This window comes from Sesamum indicum, linkage group LG11, assembly GCF_026168435.1.
Source record: "Sesamum indicum cultivar Baizhima isolate 11 linkage group LG11, ASM2616843v1, whole genome shotgun sequence".
Lineage (NCBI taxonomy): Eukaryota > Viridiplantae > Streptophyta > Magnoliopsida > Lamiales > Pedaliaceae > Sesamum > Sesamum indicum.
The window spans coordinates 12,300,084-12,315,475 of NC_142667.1; the positions used below are offsets into that span (position 1 = coordinate 12,300,084).

A 15,392-nucleotide genomic window follows, 5' to 3' on the forward strand; every position below is an offset into this window, starting at 1 on the left:
ATATCAGGATATTATTGGGCTATACAAAATAAAATATTATACAATGCTTAAAAAAATTCCCAAAAAATAGTAAAATTATATATATATATATATAAAGTGTAAGTATCACAAATTACTACATAATTACAAACTACAATTTTTATCACATTGAACATCGATAATATTAATTATAGAAGCGCTTAAGAAATTAATACAAAAGAATAAAATATATACACAAAAATGCTACTACATAATTGTTTATAGTTCAAGCAAGATTATTTCGTATGACATTAATATTCACAAAACATGGCACTCAGCTAGCTAGAATTAGGCCACAAACTAATGGTTAAACCATCCAGTGGCTTCTTAAACAGGCTGAGCCATCAATTATTGTCGTGATGGGCACTGAAACTATTCCAACTTCAGCTGTAAGTTGCTCAATTATTCCAATTACAAGAGGTCGGAAGTTGCTCAATTAATTGTGTGAAACAATATAAAGATTACCTATGATACAATATTATCAGCGATATAATTGAATTCAGATAATCATAACATCGAATATTATCAATGATACCAAATAATTTCGAATAATATACAGAATCGAAAGATTATATCGGTACGGTCCTAACCGATCCAAATATGTATCAACCGATATCCTATATTTGATCCATGCTTAGACCAAGCCCTCCACGATAAGAACTTCAAGTCCTCCACCATCAAGGACCATGGCGAAATTCCGTTGCTTCGTGGAAGAGATGGACAGAATTTCCGCAACAGAGCACGACGATTTGGACAAGCATCGATTAGAAAGTGACTATGTTTGATTTAACTCCTTTGAATTCTGGAGAGGAATTTGCCAATGACCGTTGGATCTATGCTCTTTTTCTACTTTGTTATTCTTCCGTTAACTCCATAGAGGAATTTTAGAAAAGAATTCTTTATTTTATTTTGATTTATTGCATGAAAAAAAAACACAAACACGCGCATAAATTGGATTTAGGTCTGACCCGACCAGAAAATCTGGATCTATTATAGTCCCTTCAGATCTAAAGACCCTTGGATCTTAATTAGGTGGATAGGAGTTGAGCATTAATAATTTATTAGGGCTTTGACCCTAAACGGCAAAAAGTCCTGCTCACTGACAAGTTTACTCCCCGACATCTTTACGTTGGCCGAATGATCTAGTTGGTATTGATTCTATACTCATCCATTCAAGCTCAGGGAAGTGGTAGGCTTCTATTATTCTTTTCATTCACCCCCCACATGACTATTACCATTCTCTGTAATGTAATGATATAATCAATACCTATTCTTTGTATGAAGAAGCAGCTTTTGGATCAAACATGATACAATATACAACCAATTGAGTCAGTCTAGCATCGAATAAGAACAATGGCATCTCCATAATCTTTTCTAAAGACGAACTAGATAAATAATTATTTTCTGTAACGTGAAAACGATTATTTAATCATACATCACGCAGTTATTTAGTGAGAACAAACAAATTCCAAAGTAATTTCACAAGGAATCCAGAAATTGCCCATAAAGCCAGGATGATTGGGATAAGTGGTTCTATTCAATATAGGCAGGTGGAGCAGACGCACACAAATGGGACACAACATCGCACACGCATACAAACACAGATTATTTCTAACGCTGTGTGGCTTGCTATACTCCACGGACCCATACTGGTTGGGAATAGGTACGTGGCAGAATGATCTCCTGCTAATTTGACATGATTCTTGCATTATAAACAATAATTTACCTGAGGAAGAACAAGAATGGTACCCATCACCATGCAGAACATACTATTTCATACAACCCTTTCCTCAGATCATACAATACCATCATACAGGCAACATGATACTAGCAACCACATTATTTAAACCTTTATTTCAAAAATCATCCATGCACTTTTAGTGACACCAAGTGCTGTTGCAATGTGAAAATACATGGGACTGGTTTGTAAGATGAAAAGGAGAAATATGTGTGTTTGTGCTGTGATCTCATTTCAAATTTGGACACTGCATGCCGCGAGAAAAGACTACTTCAGTCCAAAGTGAAGCCAAAAAATAAATACTACAGAACTGTTCTGACCACCAATTCAGATATATTAGCAATGCCAATGTAAGTACCACCAGTTGCAGCAGTTTCATACATCCAACAGCAATCTTCGAGGATCTTCCACCACATCTTTGATTCTTCCCAAAAAGAATACTGCCTCTCTTCCGTCTATCAGCCTATGGTCATATGTCAGTGCAATGTACATCATTGGTCGTGGAACTATTGCACCTCCAACAACCATAGGGCGGTTTACTATTGAGTGCATACCCAAGATTGCAGACTACATTTCACCCAAATAACAAACAAATTAATCACAGGTTTAAACATGCATATAGAACAGGAAATCAACAAATGAAAAAGGCCCACAAAGAACAAACCTGAGGAGGATTAATGATCGGAGTACTTAGAAGACTTCCATATACACCACCATTGGATATGGTAAACGTTCCCCCAGCCATCTCATCAATTGATATAGTACCATCATTGGCCTTCTTAGCAAGGGTGTTAATTTCCTTTTCAACCTCAGCAAAATTCATACGTTCAGCATTGCGGAGAACTGGGACAACAAGACCCTGACGGAAATAGAAAGGTCAAGTAGAGTAAGAGACAGAGGAACCCTTCTATTTAGACAACTACCAGAAAATACACAAGATACAGTAAAGTCATACTGCAAGATAATGCTTCAGGACTGAAAAAATCTTCCATTCTGCACCTCATTAAACAAAAAAGGATTCCCATGATTTATAAAAGCTAGGATTAATTATAGAAACCTTCCCTTAAAGTTAGTTTAATTACAATTTGTACCCATCTCCATTTTGAAACTACAGAAACCGACTCTCCAAATTTACAGAATCTATGACACCCCTTTCCATAGGGTCTTAGAGAAATTAAAATTGTAATTTATTTTTTCCTTGTTAAATTTGGAGGAATATTTTGGTAACGAATCAAAATTTGCAAAGAGGTCAGTGTCAATTACAAAGTAATATCATTTGATACCACATTTAGTCATATGCTCTTTTATTTTTCTTATCTCCTCTTTTTACATCTACATTTATATGTGAAAAATAAGGGATAATTACACCACCCTCTCTGAGGTTCGCTATAATTATCCGTAGACATCAATGATCTCAAAATTAGATTTAGTATCCCTAATGTTTGTTCCCGTCTAACAAGTAGAACCCCCAATTAGTCAAAATTCACCAAATTTGTTGATAATAGCAAAAAAAAAATTGAATGAAAATATGCAGTGCAATCAAAGTGTCAAACAATATTTTTCTGACCAAACTATCCTTATATATCTTTACACGTTAATACATGTGAATAGATATATCTTCATGCTTATAAAAAAATTTCTTTATCCAGCAATAAGTCAAAAATAAATCAATTGAGGTTAAATATGAATTTTTCATTCAATTTTTTTGGTTATAGCAACAAATTCGGTGAAGTTTGGCTAACGGAATGATCTATTTGTTAAATGAATACAAACATCCTCTAACTAAATATAGCTTTCCAAACAACATGGAGGTTACGTGTGATTACACCAAACCTCAGAGAATAACTAGGGGTCATTATCCGCATTTAGTCTTATGTTCTTTTATTTTCAAATCTAATCTTTTTACATCTATATTTATATGTGAAAAATAATGCATGCATCCAACCAGATCGCTTAGACTAAATTAAATCTATGGGCAGAAAATCTTGTAGTATAAGCTCTTTAAATGATATTCCCCATTTGTATTATCTTCACAAGATGATGAGGTGAAGCTTCATTCCCTTTAAACCAAAGGATTATTCTTTGTCATTGATTTCATAATTGGAACCAAGAGTTCAAAATATTTTAAGAAGAAACATCTATTTTATGTTGTCACTTGCCATTCAACAAATAAAATAAGTAGACACATAACATTAACACAGTCCTCATCCACAGTCCCCAAAAGAACATCACCTGGAATAGTTGTAAGAAAACTATGGTATCATCCAAGCATAAGCAAAATTTTATAATGTCCTACCTTCTAGAATTAGACACAAAACAACTAAACGTCTATGTTTTGTAAAGTTGTGAGAAAAGGCATGTTACTAGTATAAACTTGGAACTTGGAAGTGGTGGCAGCTAAAAAATTATAAATTTGAAATATAATTGCAAAAACAAGAAGGGTATTGTCCGTAATTACATTAACTTGCAAGGGAGATCTTTGTAGTTAACCCGTCATAATTTTTTTTCTTTTTTTACATGAAGATAATTAAGGCCTTTTACATATGTAGTTCGGATCTTTTAACAACAGAATTCGATTGGGAAATTTTTAAAATTTTAGAGTAAGGAGGTGTGCAATTCGTAATTACACCAACTTACATGGGGCGTCATTGAAATTGACTCTAAAAGCTAAAACATCTTACGACAGCTCATTCAAAACAGAAATTACCCTTTAGTCCAAATCTGCATGTTCATCTTAAATTAGAGATGCCAAGAGAGTTCACAAGGGGTGTACTGCTAACTCTTAAAACCTTTAGCCCATCTATGACAATCTCTTGAATATCAATTAAAGAGTCAAGATGTTACCTTGGGGGTACCAACAGCTATGCTAATATCGACGTAGTCTCTGTAAATTATGTCATCGCCATCAATAACAGCATTCACTATTGGCTGCCTCTGCAAAGCACTGATAGCTGCCTGAAACTCATTAAGACAAAGTTCAGTTCCTATGAAGGATGCATAAGATAAAAAAAGACTGGAATACTGATATCAGCATACTTTCACAAATCCGGACATTAGTCCCAGCTTCACTCCATGTTTTTCAAAAAATGCATCCTTGTAATCAGAGCGAAGTTTCATCAAATTAGTCCTGTCATAAGCAAATCAGAATGTGGAGCAATCAGAATTTAACTGCAGAGAGAAAATAAAGTGTGGCAAACACCCTCAACTTTTTCAAACTGCTCAACCAAGTAAATGGTTGACAAGTATAACAAATGTGATTAGCAGTTAGTACTATCAAGATTCCATGTCCCTCCATAATATAACAAGTCACAGTTGAAACAAAACGGTGGGTGTATTTTAATGGTTAAGATGAAAATCTAAAACAAATGAATCTACAGAAATCAAAATAAGCATAAACCTTGCACAGAGAACTAGACTACAAAATTCAACCAAGGAAATCAACATGCTTGCAAGGACTAAAGATATGATGAAACACAACAAAACTAAAACTTGATTCAGGATGCCCCACCCCATGACCCAGAGAGCAAAAACCCCCATTAACCAATCAATAATGGCAGCATCACCATGGAAAATTCTTCCACAACAGAAAATTTGATGTCCATGTTTTAGCTGGTATGGCAGCTCAACTACTCAACTCAACACAATTATCACTAACCAAAGCATAAGCGCTCGCAGAAACCTTAAATATCTGGCAAAGACCCACATCATCCTCTCTAAGCTAAAGGAAACCCCAACATAGAGACATGAACTTACATATCAACTTCATTAAATGTTGTCAGTAATGCAAATGTGTTTTGAGAATCCTTCAAACGCGTGGCAACTCTCTTCCTAAGCCTTGTCATAGGCACCTGTCATCAGAGCAATTAACATACCACAAGTATGACAAAATTGTTCAAGAGCATCCCAGTAATATGTGAAAACATTAGACTTACTCGTCTTTCCCTGTCTTTGGGAGGCAGCTGGGGTTCTGTAGCTGAGGGTTTGGGAGGAGGGGCAGGACTTCCTTTCGGCTTTCCTACGGTAGGAGTAGTTTCAACTTTAGGAGTTGGATTCTCCTTTTTCTCTTCAGCAGGAGTTGGTGATGGAGGAGCTCTCTCGGATGCTTTGTCATCAGAAGGTGCAACATGAGTTGCACCTTCACCAGATCTTGATATGATAGCGACCTTGGTGCCAGGTTCCACAGTATCTCCTTCCTTAGCTATTAACTATGAACGTTCACATAAAATCAAAAGAATATCAGCTCCTAAGTAACTAAAAAATAAAGTTAGAGCAAACATAACTATTTGTCTAATGTATGGCATTGTACCTTTTGGATCACTCCTGCTTCAGGACTATTGACATCAATGGTTACCTGGGCCACAAACAACAGAAGAGCCAACTGTTACAAATAACCTAGAAAAGAATCCTATATCTAAAGTTACTTCATAGATGTTATTTTATGAACAGGATCTAACCCCCCTTCATTATTTACAGGGAAGTGATGGCAGATGATCATTCTATAAATTTTAGGTACAGTCCTGAAAAGCTCTATTTCCAAAAAAAAAAGTTGGTAAACTATATATTCTTAATCATCAGCTATTAAAAGGGACTAAGGGAGTACCTTGTCTGTTTCAACCTGAGCAATTGGCTCATCAACTTCTACTCGATCCCCAGGTTCTGTTCACACCAAATAGCAGTAAAAAACAAAAGGGAATAAGCATCAGATCATGATTACTTAAGTGAATATAAGACTAGAGAACATACTGGACTAGATCATAATATAGAGAACATACTTTTCAAGAATGTGGCTAATGTTCCATCACTAATGGATTCGCCCATAAAAGGAACAACAGCTTCAACAATATCACCTTCTGCTGAGCATTGATAGGAGACAAGTTACAAGCAAGACCAAAAAATAGAAAAGAGTAACACTGCACATAAACACATTGCCAAGCCTTCCATTTATAGTGATAACTTATCCTAATCAGCCAATAGCTAAACTTAGAATGCACAACAAATCAAAGACTAAAGCACACAAGACATAAGTGCATTGCATATCATGCCAGCACCATTGCATTTATCGAATGCGGCCATTCTAGATGCAGAAACACCATCACCACTAACATATTGGCTTTGTATTGTTAAACCATACTTCTTAGGTTTACTTCAATGTTTTACACAATATACTAATATGTTATATGTTATAGGCAAACCAAGGCGATACCTTCTCAAGTTCACTTTATATAAGGTCCGTTCAAGAAAGCAACAAACAGAAAAGTAGCAAATTTTCCACTTTTATTTTACTTTACACTACTTCATGGATTTAATTCTTTCATTCGCCAACTCTCATGCCATATGGTTCATCCTTCTGATAATAAATGTATAAGAAATTCAACTTTCCAAAGGACAGAAATTAAAAGGCCATATAAAATATGACCCATAAATAGAAAAATGATACAGCAACTTATATGTGAAAAGCCTGTTCTCATCCACTGACACAATTCTGATGCACATAGGCTACAATGAAAGCTGGCACTCTAGTGAACATTATACCAGTGCTAGAACTGAATGACCTGCTCCAAATTTGCATGTTGACATCTTGCTGAAGAATGCCTAAAACTTCCCTGCAACACAAGAATCAGATCCATCTCAGCTTGAAATTATCAACCAGTTAGCCCTGCATTCCCCAATCTTTCAGTAGGAAATTTTAGTACTTTTTCTTTCCACATGTGGAACACACATGATGCTTGAAATCAATTCCCACAAGCAAGAAAGAGGAATACCGCAAGTTGGAGTCACCAGACACTTTTCATGAAGTGAACACCAAGTTTAGCTATGATACGACTAAACCTTCTTGCCACGGTTAGATCAATATACAGACTGGTCAGTAAATCTGAACAACCCAGGTATGCTTTCACCAGTCAACTAAGCAAGCGTCCAACAGGATTCAACAGAGCCAAGTTGTTCCTGAATTATAACTAGAACTTCCCTTTCATGGATCCACTTCAGAGATTATCTTAGTCATCAGCTAAAGAGAGCCGTAATTCGTAAGTTCTAATGACCGATTATCATTAAACCAAGACTCTAATCTATGACCACTTTAGTTGGTCTTTCAAATTTCTCACTCACTTTCATCTTGTTCTTTACTATCCATCAATGAGCAAAGACCATGAACACAGTACAATAAGCACCCAAAAGAATATGTATGAAAACATTTACAGTGGATCACTGACCTCTTTGGCATCAAGGTCGTCATGTGTCCTGCATAAAAAATAGATAATATGACTGATGCAAACCATGTAAAGAGTAGTCGCAGCTATGTATGGAGAAAGCAAGAAGCCCTACCAGCCAAAGGAAGGTGGCAGAAAGTACGAGCACCACCAAATCCCCTGGTGTAATGTATGATCTGTTCACAATTTAAAAATAAGTGAAAATTGATGACCAAGACAATCAGGTTGACTTCAAAAATGATTCTTGATCAAACAACTAAAGTGTCTTCTTAGGTCCAACAAACTATACTTGTCCTAATAGCAAACACTAAGTATAACCGTCTTCTAAAAAGGATCCACAGAGAAACTATAATCATAAACGCCCGTGTATGTCCATAACTAGCATAAGCTACCCTATATTCTTTTATATACATATGCAGATATGCTGATGATTATTGAGTAATTATGGTGTCTTTCTAAGGCTGATCCCTCAGACATAATCCATAGAATACATACATAAGCATATCCAGGCCTTCAGAGTTATACATATCAATTTCCATAATGGGTATACGAACATATACACACTGAGACATAATTGCAGACAGATGATGACAGGCTGTCTCAAATCATTAACTAGACACGAGGTAGATTATTAATCAAATACCTCAATAACCAAGTAGAAAACAAAAGTAAATGACAGTAAACAGGACTCCTTTAGCTGACTTTCTCCAAAACGAACTGTAATGAATCAAGGATCTCATTCACCGCCAAATATAATTAAATTATGTTAAGTAGCTCATATGCTGCCTGCATTTCCATAAAAGCTGAAAACACGAAACAGCTGGCTAAGATTTTGTACACATCAAAACCAAAACATCCATATTACCTCTTCTGCCGCGGCAGAGCATGGTCGTGGTGTAGGCACTGCAGGCTTGAGCTTATACAGCGATTTTCCGTACACCTAACCCAAGAAAGCATAAAAAAGTTTCTACGTAAATGTTTCGGACACATAATATAAGCGGATATGCATAACTAAATCCACATATAAACTTAGGCCACTGAAGTTAAAAAAAAAAACGAATGAATGAGGAAATTACGGAAGCAGATGAGGCACCGGAAGCGGCTTTACGCCTTAAAACACCCAACATCACGCCTTCGATCTCCTACCTGCAAATACAAACAAGCGATTGAACGGAGGAAAGCGAGGTATTGGAACAGATTTTCACATCATTCCAGAAATCAACAAAAAGAACAAAAATACGTAATCATGAGGAGAGAGCAGCGAAATGCCAATCTGACCTAGGGTTTGATTGAAGCGGAAAAGGAAAGTCTAAATGGCCAAACCGAAGTACAACTGCAAAATATTAGTAAAGATCTTAGGCCTTCGCGAACTATTCTAAATTGACTTCGACGGGTTCATAATGCGCTTCAGTGAAAGGCAAAAGGCAAGAGGGGGAAGAGAAATAAAAAATCAAAAGAAGAAAATAATAAAGAAAAAAATATTTCGGGCTTTGGTTTCAAAAAGTAAATGAATGCGATCGTAAAAATGTGTTATCCTCCTCTAATTTTCTTCCTCGAAATATTTATTTTGTTATGATCCTACCTAAAAAAGTCATTAATGATATTGAGAAACGGCTGCGAAAGTTCCTATGAGAAGGTACAGGAGATTCTGGCTATGCCAAAGCTGTATGGAAGGAGGTATGCAAACCTTTGAGTGAGGGAGGACAAGAATTGAAGGATATTGGCACTCTGAACAAGGTACTCATGTGCAAAATATTGTGTGATGTCATTCGCCGTGACAGAACTTCGATTTGGGTGAATTGGCTCTACCACGGACGATTACGCAATTCCTCTATTTGGACGATTTCTGAACGTAGAGGCTCATGGGGATGGAGGAAGCTCATAAGGCTCCGGACCTTGCTGCAGTCAAAGGTTGAATATCGCATTGGAGATGGGCGAGACTTCTATTTGTGGAGAGATCCATGGCACCCACTTGGCCCTCTTATGAACAGATTCCCATGGGGACCGAGTGCTACGGACTTGCTGGAACATATCCTGTTACATGTTGTCATACCCGAGGGACTGTGGCACTAGCCACTTATCACAGACATGGAATGTTTGGAGATTGTGTATACATTAGTGATCCATGGAGGGAATGATAGTATTCGTTGGACATTTACGGGGGGGGGGGGTTCCCACGACCCAAGCCCTTTATAGTCTATTTGATCCGCTGAGTCCGAAAGTAGGCTGGTTTTCACTACTTTCGGGCTCTCTCAAAATACCATGCCACATGTTTATACTTCGGCTCGCCATCCTAGAGCGGCTGGCCACAACTGACAAGCAATGGTTATCACACTTGGGAGGATGTGTCCTATGTAACGAAGACTATATAGAGACATATTCGCACTTATTTTTTCACTGCCAATATAGTCGCCACTGCCTCATTGTCGTCCGTCGTGTGGTTTGTTTCCTATGGCCTAACAGGGAGTGGCAGATGGATATCCAATGAGCCACTCAGAAATGGAGGGGAAAGCACATCATTAACATGGCTAATTGCGCGCTACTTGGATCATGTGTTTACCACATTTGGAGGGAACGCAACTTAGATGATTCGAGCACACTGAGTGAACCCTGATTATTTTAGCGAGATTTATTGTTGAGGATATCAGATTACGTATTCTTAGCATTAACTTACCTAAATCTGTTAGCACAAGTGCACTATATAGATTGTGACGTATCTCTTGACCTATCGAGGGAGAACTGAGCTCCTCAGTACTGTTGTACTCATTTTTTCTCTCATTTATGAAATTTACATTTATCAAAAAAAAATATTTATTTTGTTCAATAATAAAATTTATGATGGTTGATCGATAAGATATCGAGAGATAATTTTAAAATTATTATTAAAAATATATATTAAATAATAATAATTTTAATTTTAAAATAATATAATATAATTATTAGTATTGGAAACCGTCTTTTCTTCTTCTTTTTCTTTTTATTTTGTTTTAATATGGTGGAAACGGCCTGTTTATTTAAACTCTTGCTAACGAGATATATTGAAAGGAAAAAAGAAGAGGGACAATGCACTCTCTCTTGTCCTGTTATTGCTCTTCATTTCAATAAATACTCACTCATATCAAGTAAACAAAAATGAGAATACACATCTATGTAAGCACACAAAAATATTATAAAGGACATAAATAGACCACAAAGACACACAATACCTGTAATGAGCATAAAATGTTGCGAAACTATGGTGACATCCTTCACTAGAAAAAGGGTTGTGTAAATCGAAATGAAAACTTAAAAATTGAAGGAGAATGACAAATGTAACAAGACGCAGATGGCATTCGTTGGCGCAGAAGATGAAAGCAACACCTCACTTCTTCTATGTTCAAAATGAAAGTAAAACATGTTCTACAGTGACACACACAGCGCACACGCACACACACAGACACACACACCACACACACACTCTCTCTCTCTCTCACACACACACCACACACACTCACTCACATACACACACACACACATAAAGACGCACAAATAAGGAAATGGAAAAGTCCGAACAAGAAGGGAGTATCATTCAACAAAACTTCTCAAGTTTGTGGTCGATAAAATTGAAAAAGAAATGCAGCAGCTGATCAGAATATATAAAAATATATTCCTGGAAGGAAAAAAGAAGAGGGATAATACTAACAAGATATATTGAAAGGCAAAAAGAAGAGGGACAATGCACTCTCTCCTGTCCTGTTATTGCTCTTCATTTTAATAAATACTCATTCATATCAGGTAAACAAAAATGAGAATACACATCTATGCAAGCACATAAAAATGTTACCAAGGACATAAATAGACCACAAAGACACACAATACCTGTAATGAGCATAAAATGTTGCGAAACTATAGTGACATCCTGCACAAGAAAAAGGGTTGTGTGGATACAAATGAAGACTTAAAAATTGAAGGACAATGGCAAATGTAACAAGAAGCAGATGATATTCGTTGGCACAGAAGATGAAAGCAACACCTCACTTCTTCTATGTTCAAAATGGAAGTAAAACATGTTCTACAATGACACGTACACACACACACACACACACACCGCACATGCACACCCCCCCCCACACACACACACCACACACACTCACACACCGCACATGCACATCCCCCCCCCCACACACACCACACACACTCACACACCGCACATGCACACAACACACCCCCCCCACACACCCGAATCATTTTTATGGCGATGTTTCTTACTCTTCTTCTCAGACCGCTTCTTGCCCCTACCCACTCCCGAATCATCTGAAGCACTGACGTCAGAATCAGAGTCTGAATATGCCTTCCTGCACCTCCTTTTATCCGCAGATCAACAGAATCATCAGAAGAATCATCATATGAATGATGGTGACTCCTCCTCCTCTTCTCCTTCCTACTCTTCCTCTTTCGTCGTCTGCGCTTCAATTCCTGCAAATTATCTAATTCAGAAGAAAAGTGCCTTCAATTCCTTAAAAAGAAAAACAAAAAACAAAGAGAAAAGTACCTTTAAGATAATCTAACTACCCACACTGCTCAAAAGCAATATGAGATCATAAAGTAAACCAAAATCCAAAATGCTATGAATACATGGGATGGTTAAAATAAAGCAATTAGCAATGGGTTAGCTTTGTATTTGCTAAGGCATTTCAGCAAAAGCCCAAGCGACAAGAAACATAAATCACACAAGACGCCTCAACCTTTAACAAAGTTAGCATAAAAACTTGTAATGGATTTTGATTACTTCATGAAACTTACCTCTCTTTCAAAAAGTTAAAGCTTGTGTCTCCTTCAAGTAAAGGAATCATTCACTTTCTAAAGAAGAGCCACTAGAACATATGTGCTATTTATCAAGCAACAACACAGATTCAACAACTTATAGGCCTAATATCCTGGTTTCTGCAATACCAAAACCACATTACTTGGAAACTGTTATCACTCAAATATGTATGAAACATCCCATAAGTACCTGAAGGCAGAAAAATAACAGAAACTTGGGCAAGTGAATGATTAGTTCTTTACCTGATAAATAGTAACCCACATGTAAGGACAAACATGAGTCAAGCATCAACTACAACATATATACCTGATCAATTGTTCCTAAGCAAAAGGACCATTCTTCCTCTTCCATTCGAGTATTCAAAAATCAAGGTGATACTACAGAAACTACCATGTGTTTAAAGGGTAAAAATAATAGAGACTGCTAATAGCAGGAAGGAAATAAAAAAGGTTAAACGCACTAAAGTCAGGGTTCAAAACTGTAATATTTTATAATGGTCACTGTCAACCAATTCAAGAATTGGTTAGCAGATCATAACCACCTAAGGCAGTAATAAGATTTTATCAATCCTCCACTCATTTTCTCTCACTATATCCCCTATGGTAAGGTAAATCAATCCAAGAATTGAAAGGAAAAAAGAAGATGGACAATGCATTCTTTCCTGTCCTATTATTGCTCTTCATTTCAATAAATACTCATTCATATTAGGCAAACAAAAATGAGAATACACATCTATGCATGCACACAAAAATGTTACAAAAGAAAATAAATAGACCACAAAGACACACAATACCCGTAATGAGCATAAAATATTGCGAAACTATGGTGACATCCTGCACGAGAAAAAAGGTTGTGTTAATAAAAATGGAGACTTAGAAATTAAAGAAGAATAGGAAATATAACAAGATGCAAATGACATTCGTTGGCGCAAAAGATAAATGCAACACCTCACTTCTTCTATGTTCAAAATAGAAGTAAAACAATTTCTACAGTGAGACACACACACACACACCCCGCACACGCACGCACACACACACGCACACACACACTCACACACACACTGAACACGCGGACACACACACACACACCGCACATGCACACACACACACACACACCCCACACACACTCACACACGCACACCACACACACACTCACACACGCACACATGCACACACACACACACACAAAAAGTCGCACAAACAAGGAAATGGAAAATTCGGGGCAAGGAGGGTGCATCATTCACCAAAACTTCTCAAGTTTGTGGTCGATAAAATTGAAAAAGAAATGCAGTAGCTGATTAAAAAATATAAAAATATATTCTTGGACATCATGATCTCAACAGAAACTTGCTACACCAGATCATGATTTTTAGAGAGGTTGATCTAGAAACTGAATAATATTAATCACAAAATCATTGTCCTAATGCAATTACAAAAAAGAAGAGGGACGACACACCCTTTCTTGTTCTGTTATTGCTTCATTTCAATAAATACTCAATCATATCAGGTAAACAAAAATGAGAATACACATTTATGCAAGCACATAAAAATGTTACAAAACAAAATAAATAGACCACAAAGACACACAATACCCGTAATGAGCATAAAATATTGCGTAACCATGGTGCCCTCCAGCACGAGAAAAAGGATTGTGTAGATAGAAATGAAGACTTAGAAATTGAAGGAGAATGACAAATATAACAAGACGCATATGACATTCGTTGTCGCAGAATATAAAAACAACAACTCACTTCTGTTATGTTCAAAATAGAAGTAAAACATGTTCTACAGTGACACACACACACACCCCTACCGCAAACGCATACACACACACACCGCACACGCACACACCCCACACACACACACGTACACACCACACACACACACGCACACCACCCACACACACACGCACACCACGCACACACCCCACACACACACACACAACACGCACACACCCCACACACACAACACATAACACGCACACACCCCCCACACACACACAACATGCACACACCCTACACACACACGCACACACCCCACACGCACACACCCACACGCACAGCACGCACACACACACACACCCAACACACACACACCCCACACACACACGCACACCACGCGCACACACACACACACACACCCCACCCACACACACAATACCCGTAATGAGCAATAAATATTGCGAAACTATGGTGACATCCTGCATGAGAAAAAAGGTTGTGTAGATAGAAATGAAGACTTAGAAATTAAAGAAGAATAGGAAATGTAACAAGACGCAAATGACATTCGTTGGCACAAAAGATAAAAGCAACACCTCACTTCTTCTATGTTCAAAATAGAAGTAAAACAATTTCTATAGTGACACACACACACACACCCCGCACACGCACGCACACACACACACACACCACACACGCACACGCACACACACACCGCACACGCATACACACACACACACACGCACACACCCCACACACACACGCACACCACACACACACTCACACACGCACACCACATACACACTCTCACACGCACATATGCACACACACACACACCGCACATGCACACACACACACAAAAATTCGCACAAACAAGGAAATGGAAAAGTCGGGACAAGGAGGGGG

At 37.4% G+C, this 15,392-nt stretch overlaps 1 protein-coding gene across 2 annotated transcripts; it reads right to left on the reverse strand.

Annotated features, from left to right (window-relative positions):
- Window positions 1-1,843: 1,843 nt before the first annotated feature.
- On the reverse strand, window positions 1,844-9,480 carry LOC105173879 (dihydrolipoyllysine-residue succinyltransferase component of 2-oxoglutarate dehydrogenase complex 2, mitochondrial). 2 transcript variants are annotated; one of them, XM_011095781.3, is made up of 15 exons: window positions 9,244-9,480; window positions 9,042-9,111; window positions 8,831-8,905; window positions 8,081-8,141; window positions 7,969-7,996; window positions 7,289-7,359; window positions 6,529-6,609; window positions 6,357-6,412; window positions 6,063-6,107; window positions 5,689-5,961; window positions 5,510-5,604; window positions 4,793-4,883; window positions 4,601-4,711; window positions 2,421-2,615; window positions 1,844-2,323 (listed from the first exon to the last, which is right to left on the reverse strand). In XM_011095781.3, exons 2-15 carry the CDS (start codon window positions 9,090-9,092, stop codon window positions 2,132-2,134), a joined length of 1,425 nt encoding a protein of 474 aa, XP_011094083.2. In that variant the 5' UTR covers window positions 9,093-9,111; window positions 9,244-9,480; the 3' UTR covers window positions 1,844-2,131. The 2 variants fall into 2 exon arrangements, with proteins under 2 accessions (XP_011094083.2, XP_011094084.2); XM_011095782.3 differs by having other exon boundaries at window positions 6,529-6,606; window positions 9,244-9,477.
- Window positions 9,481-15,392: the final 5,912 nt, after the last annotated feature.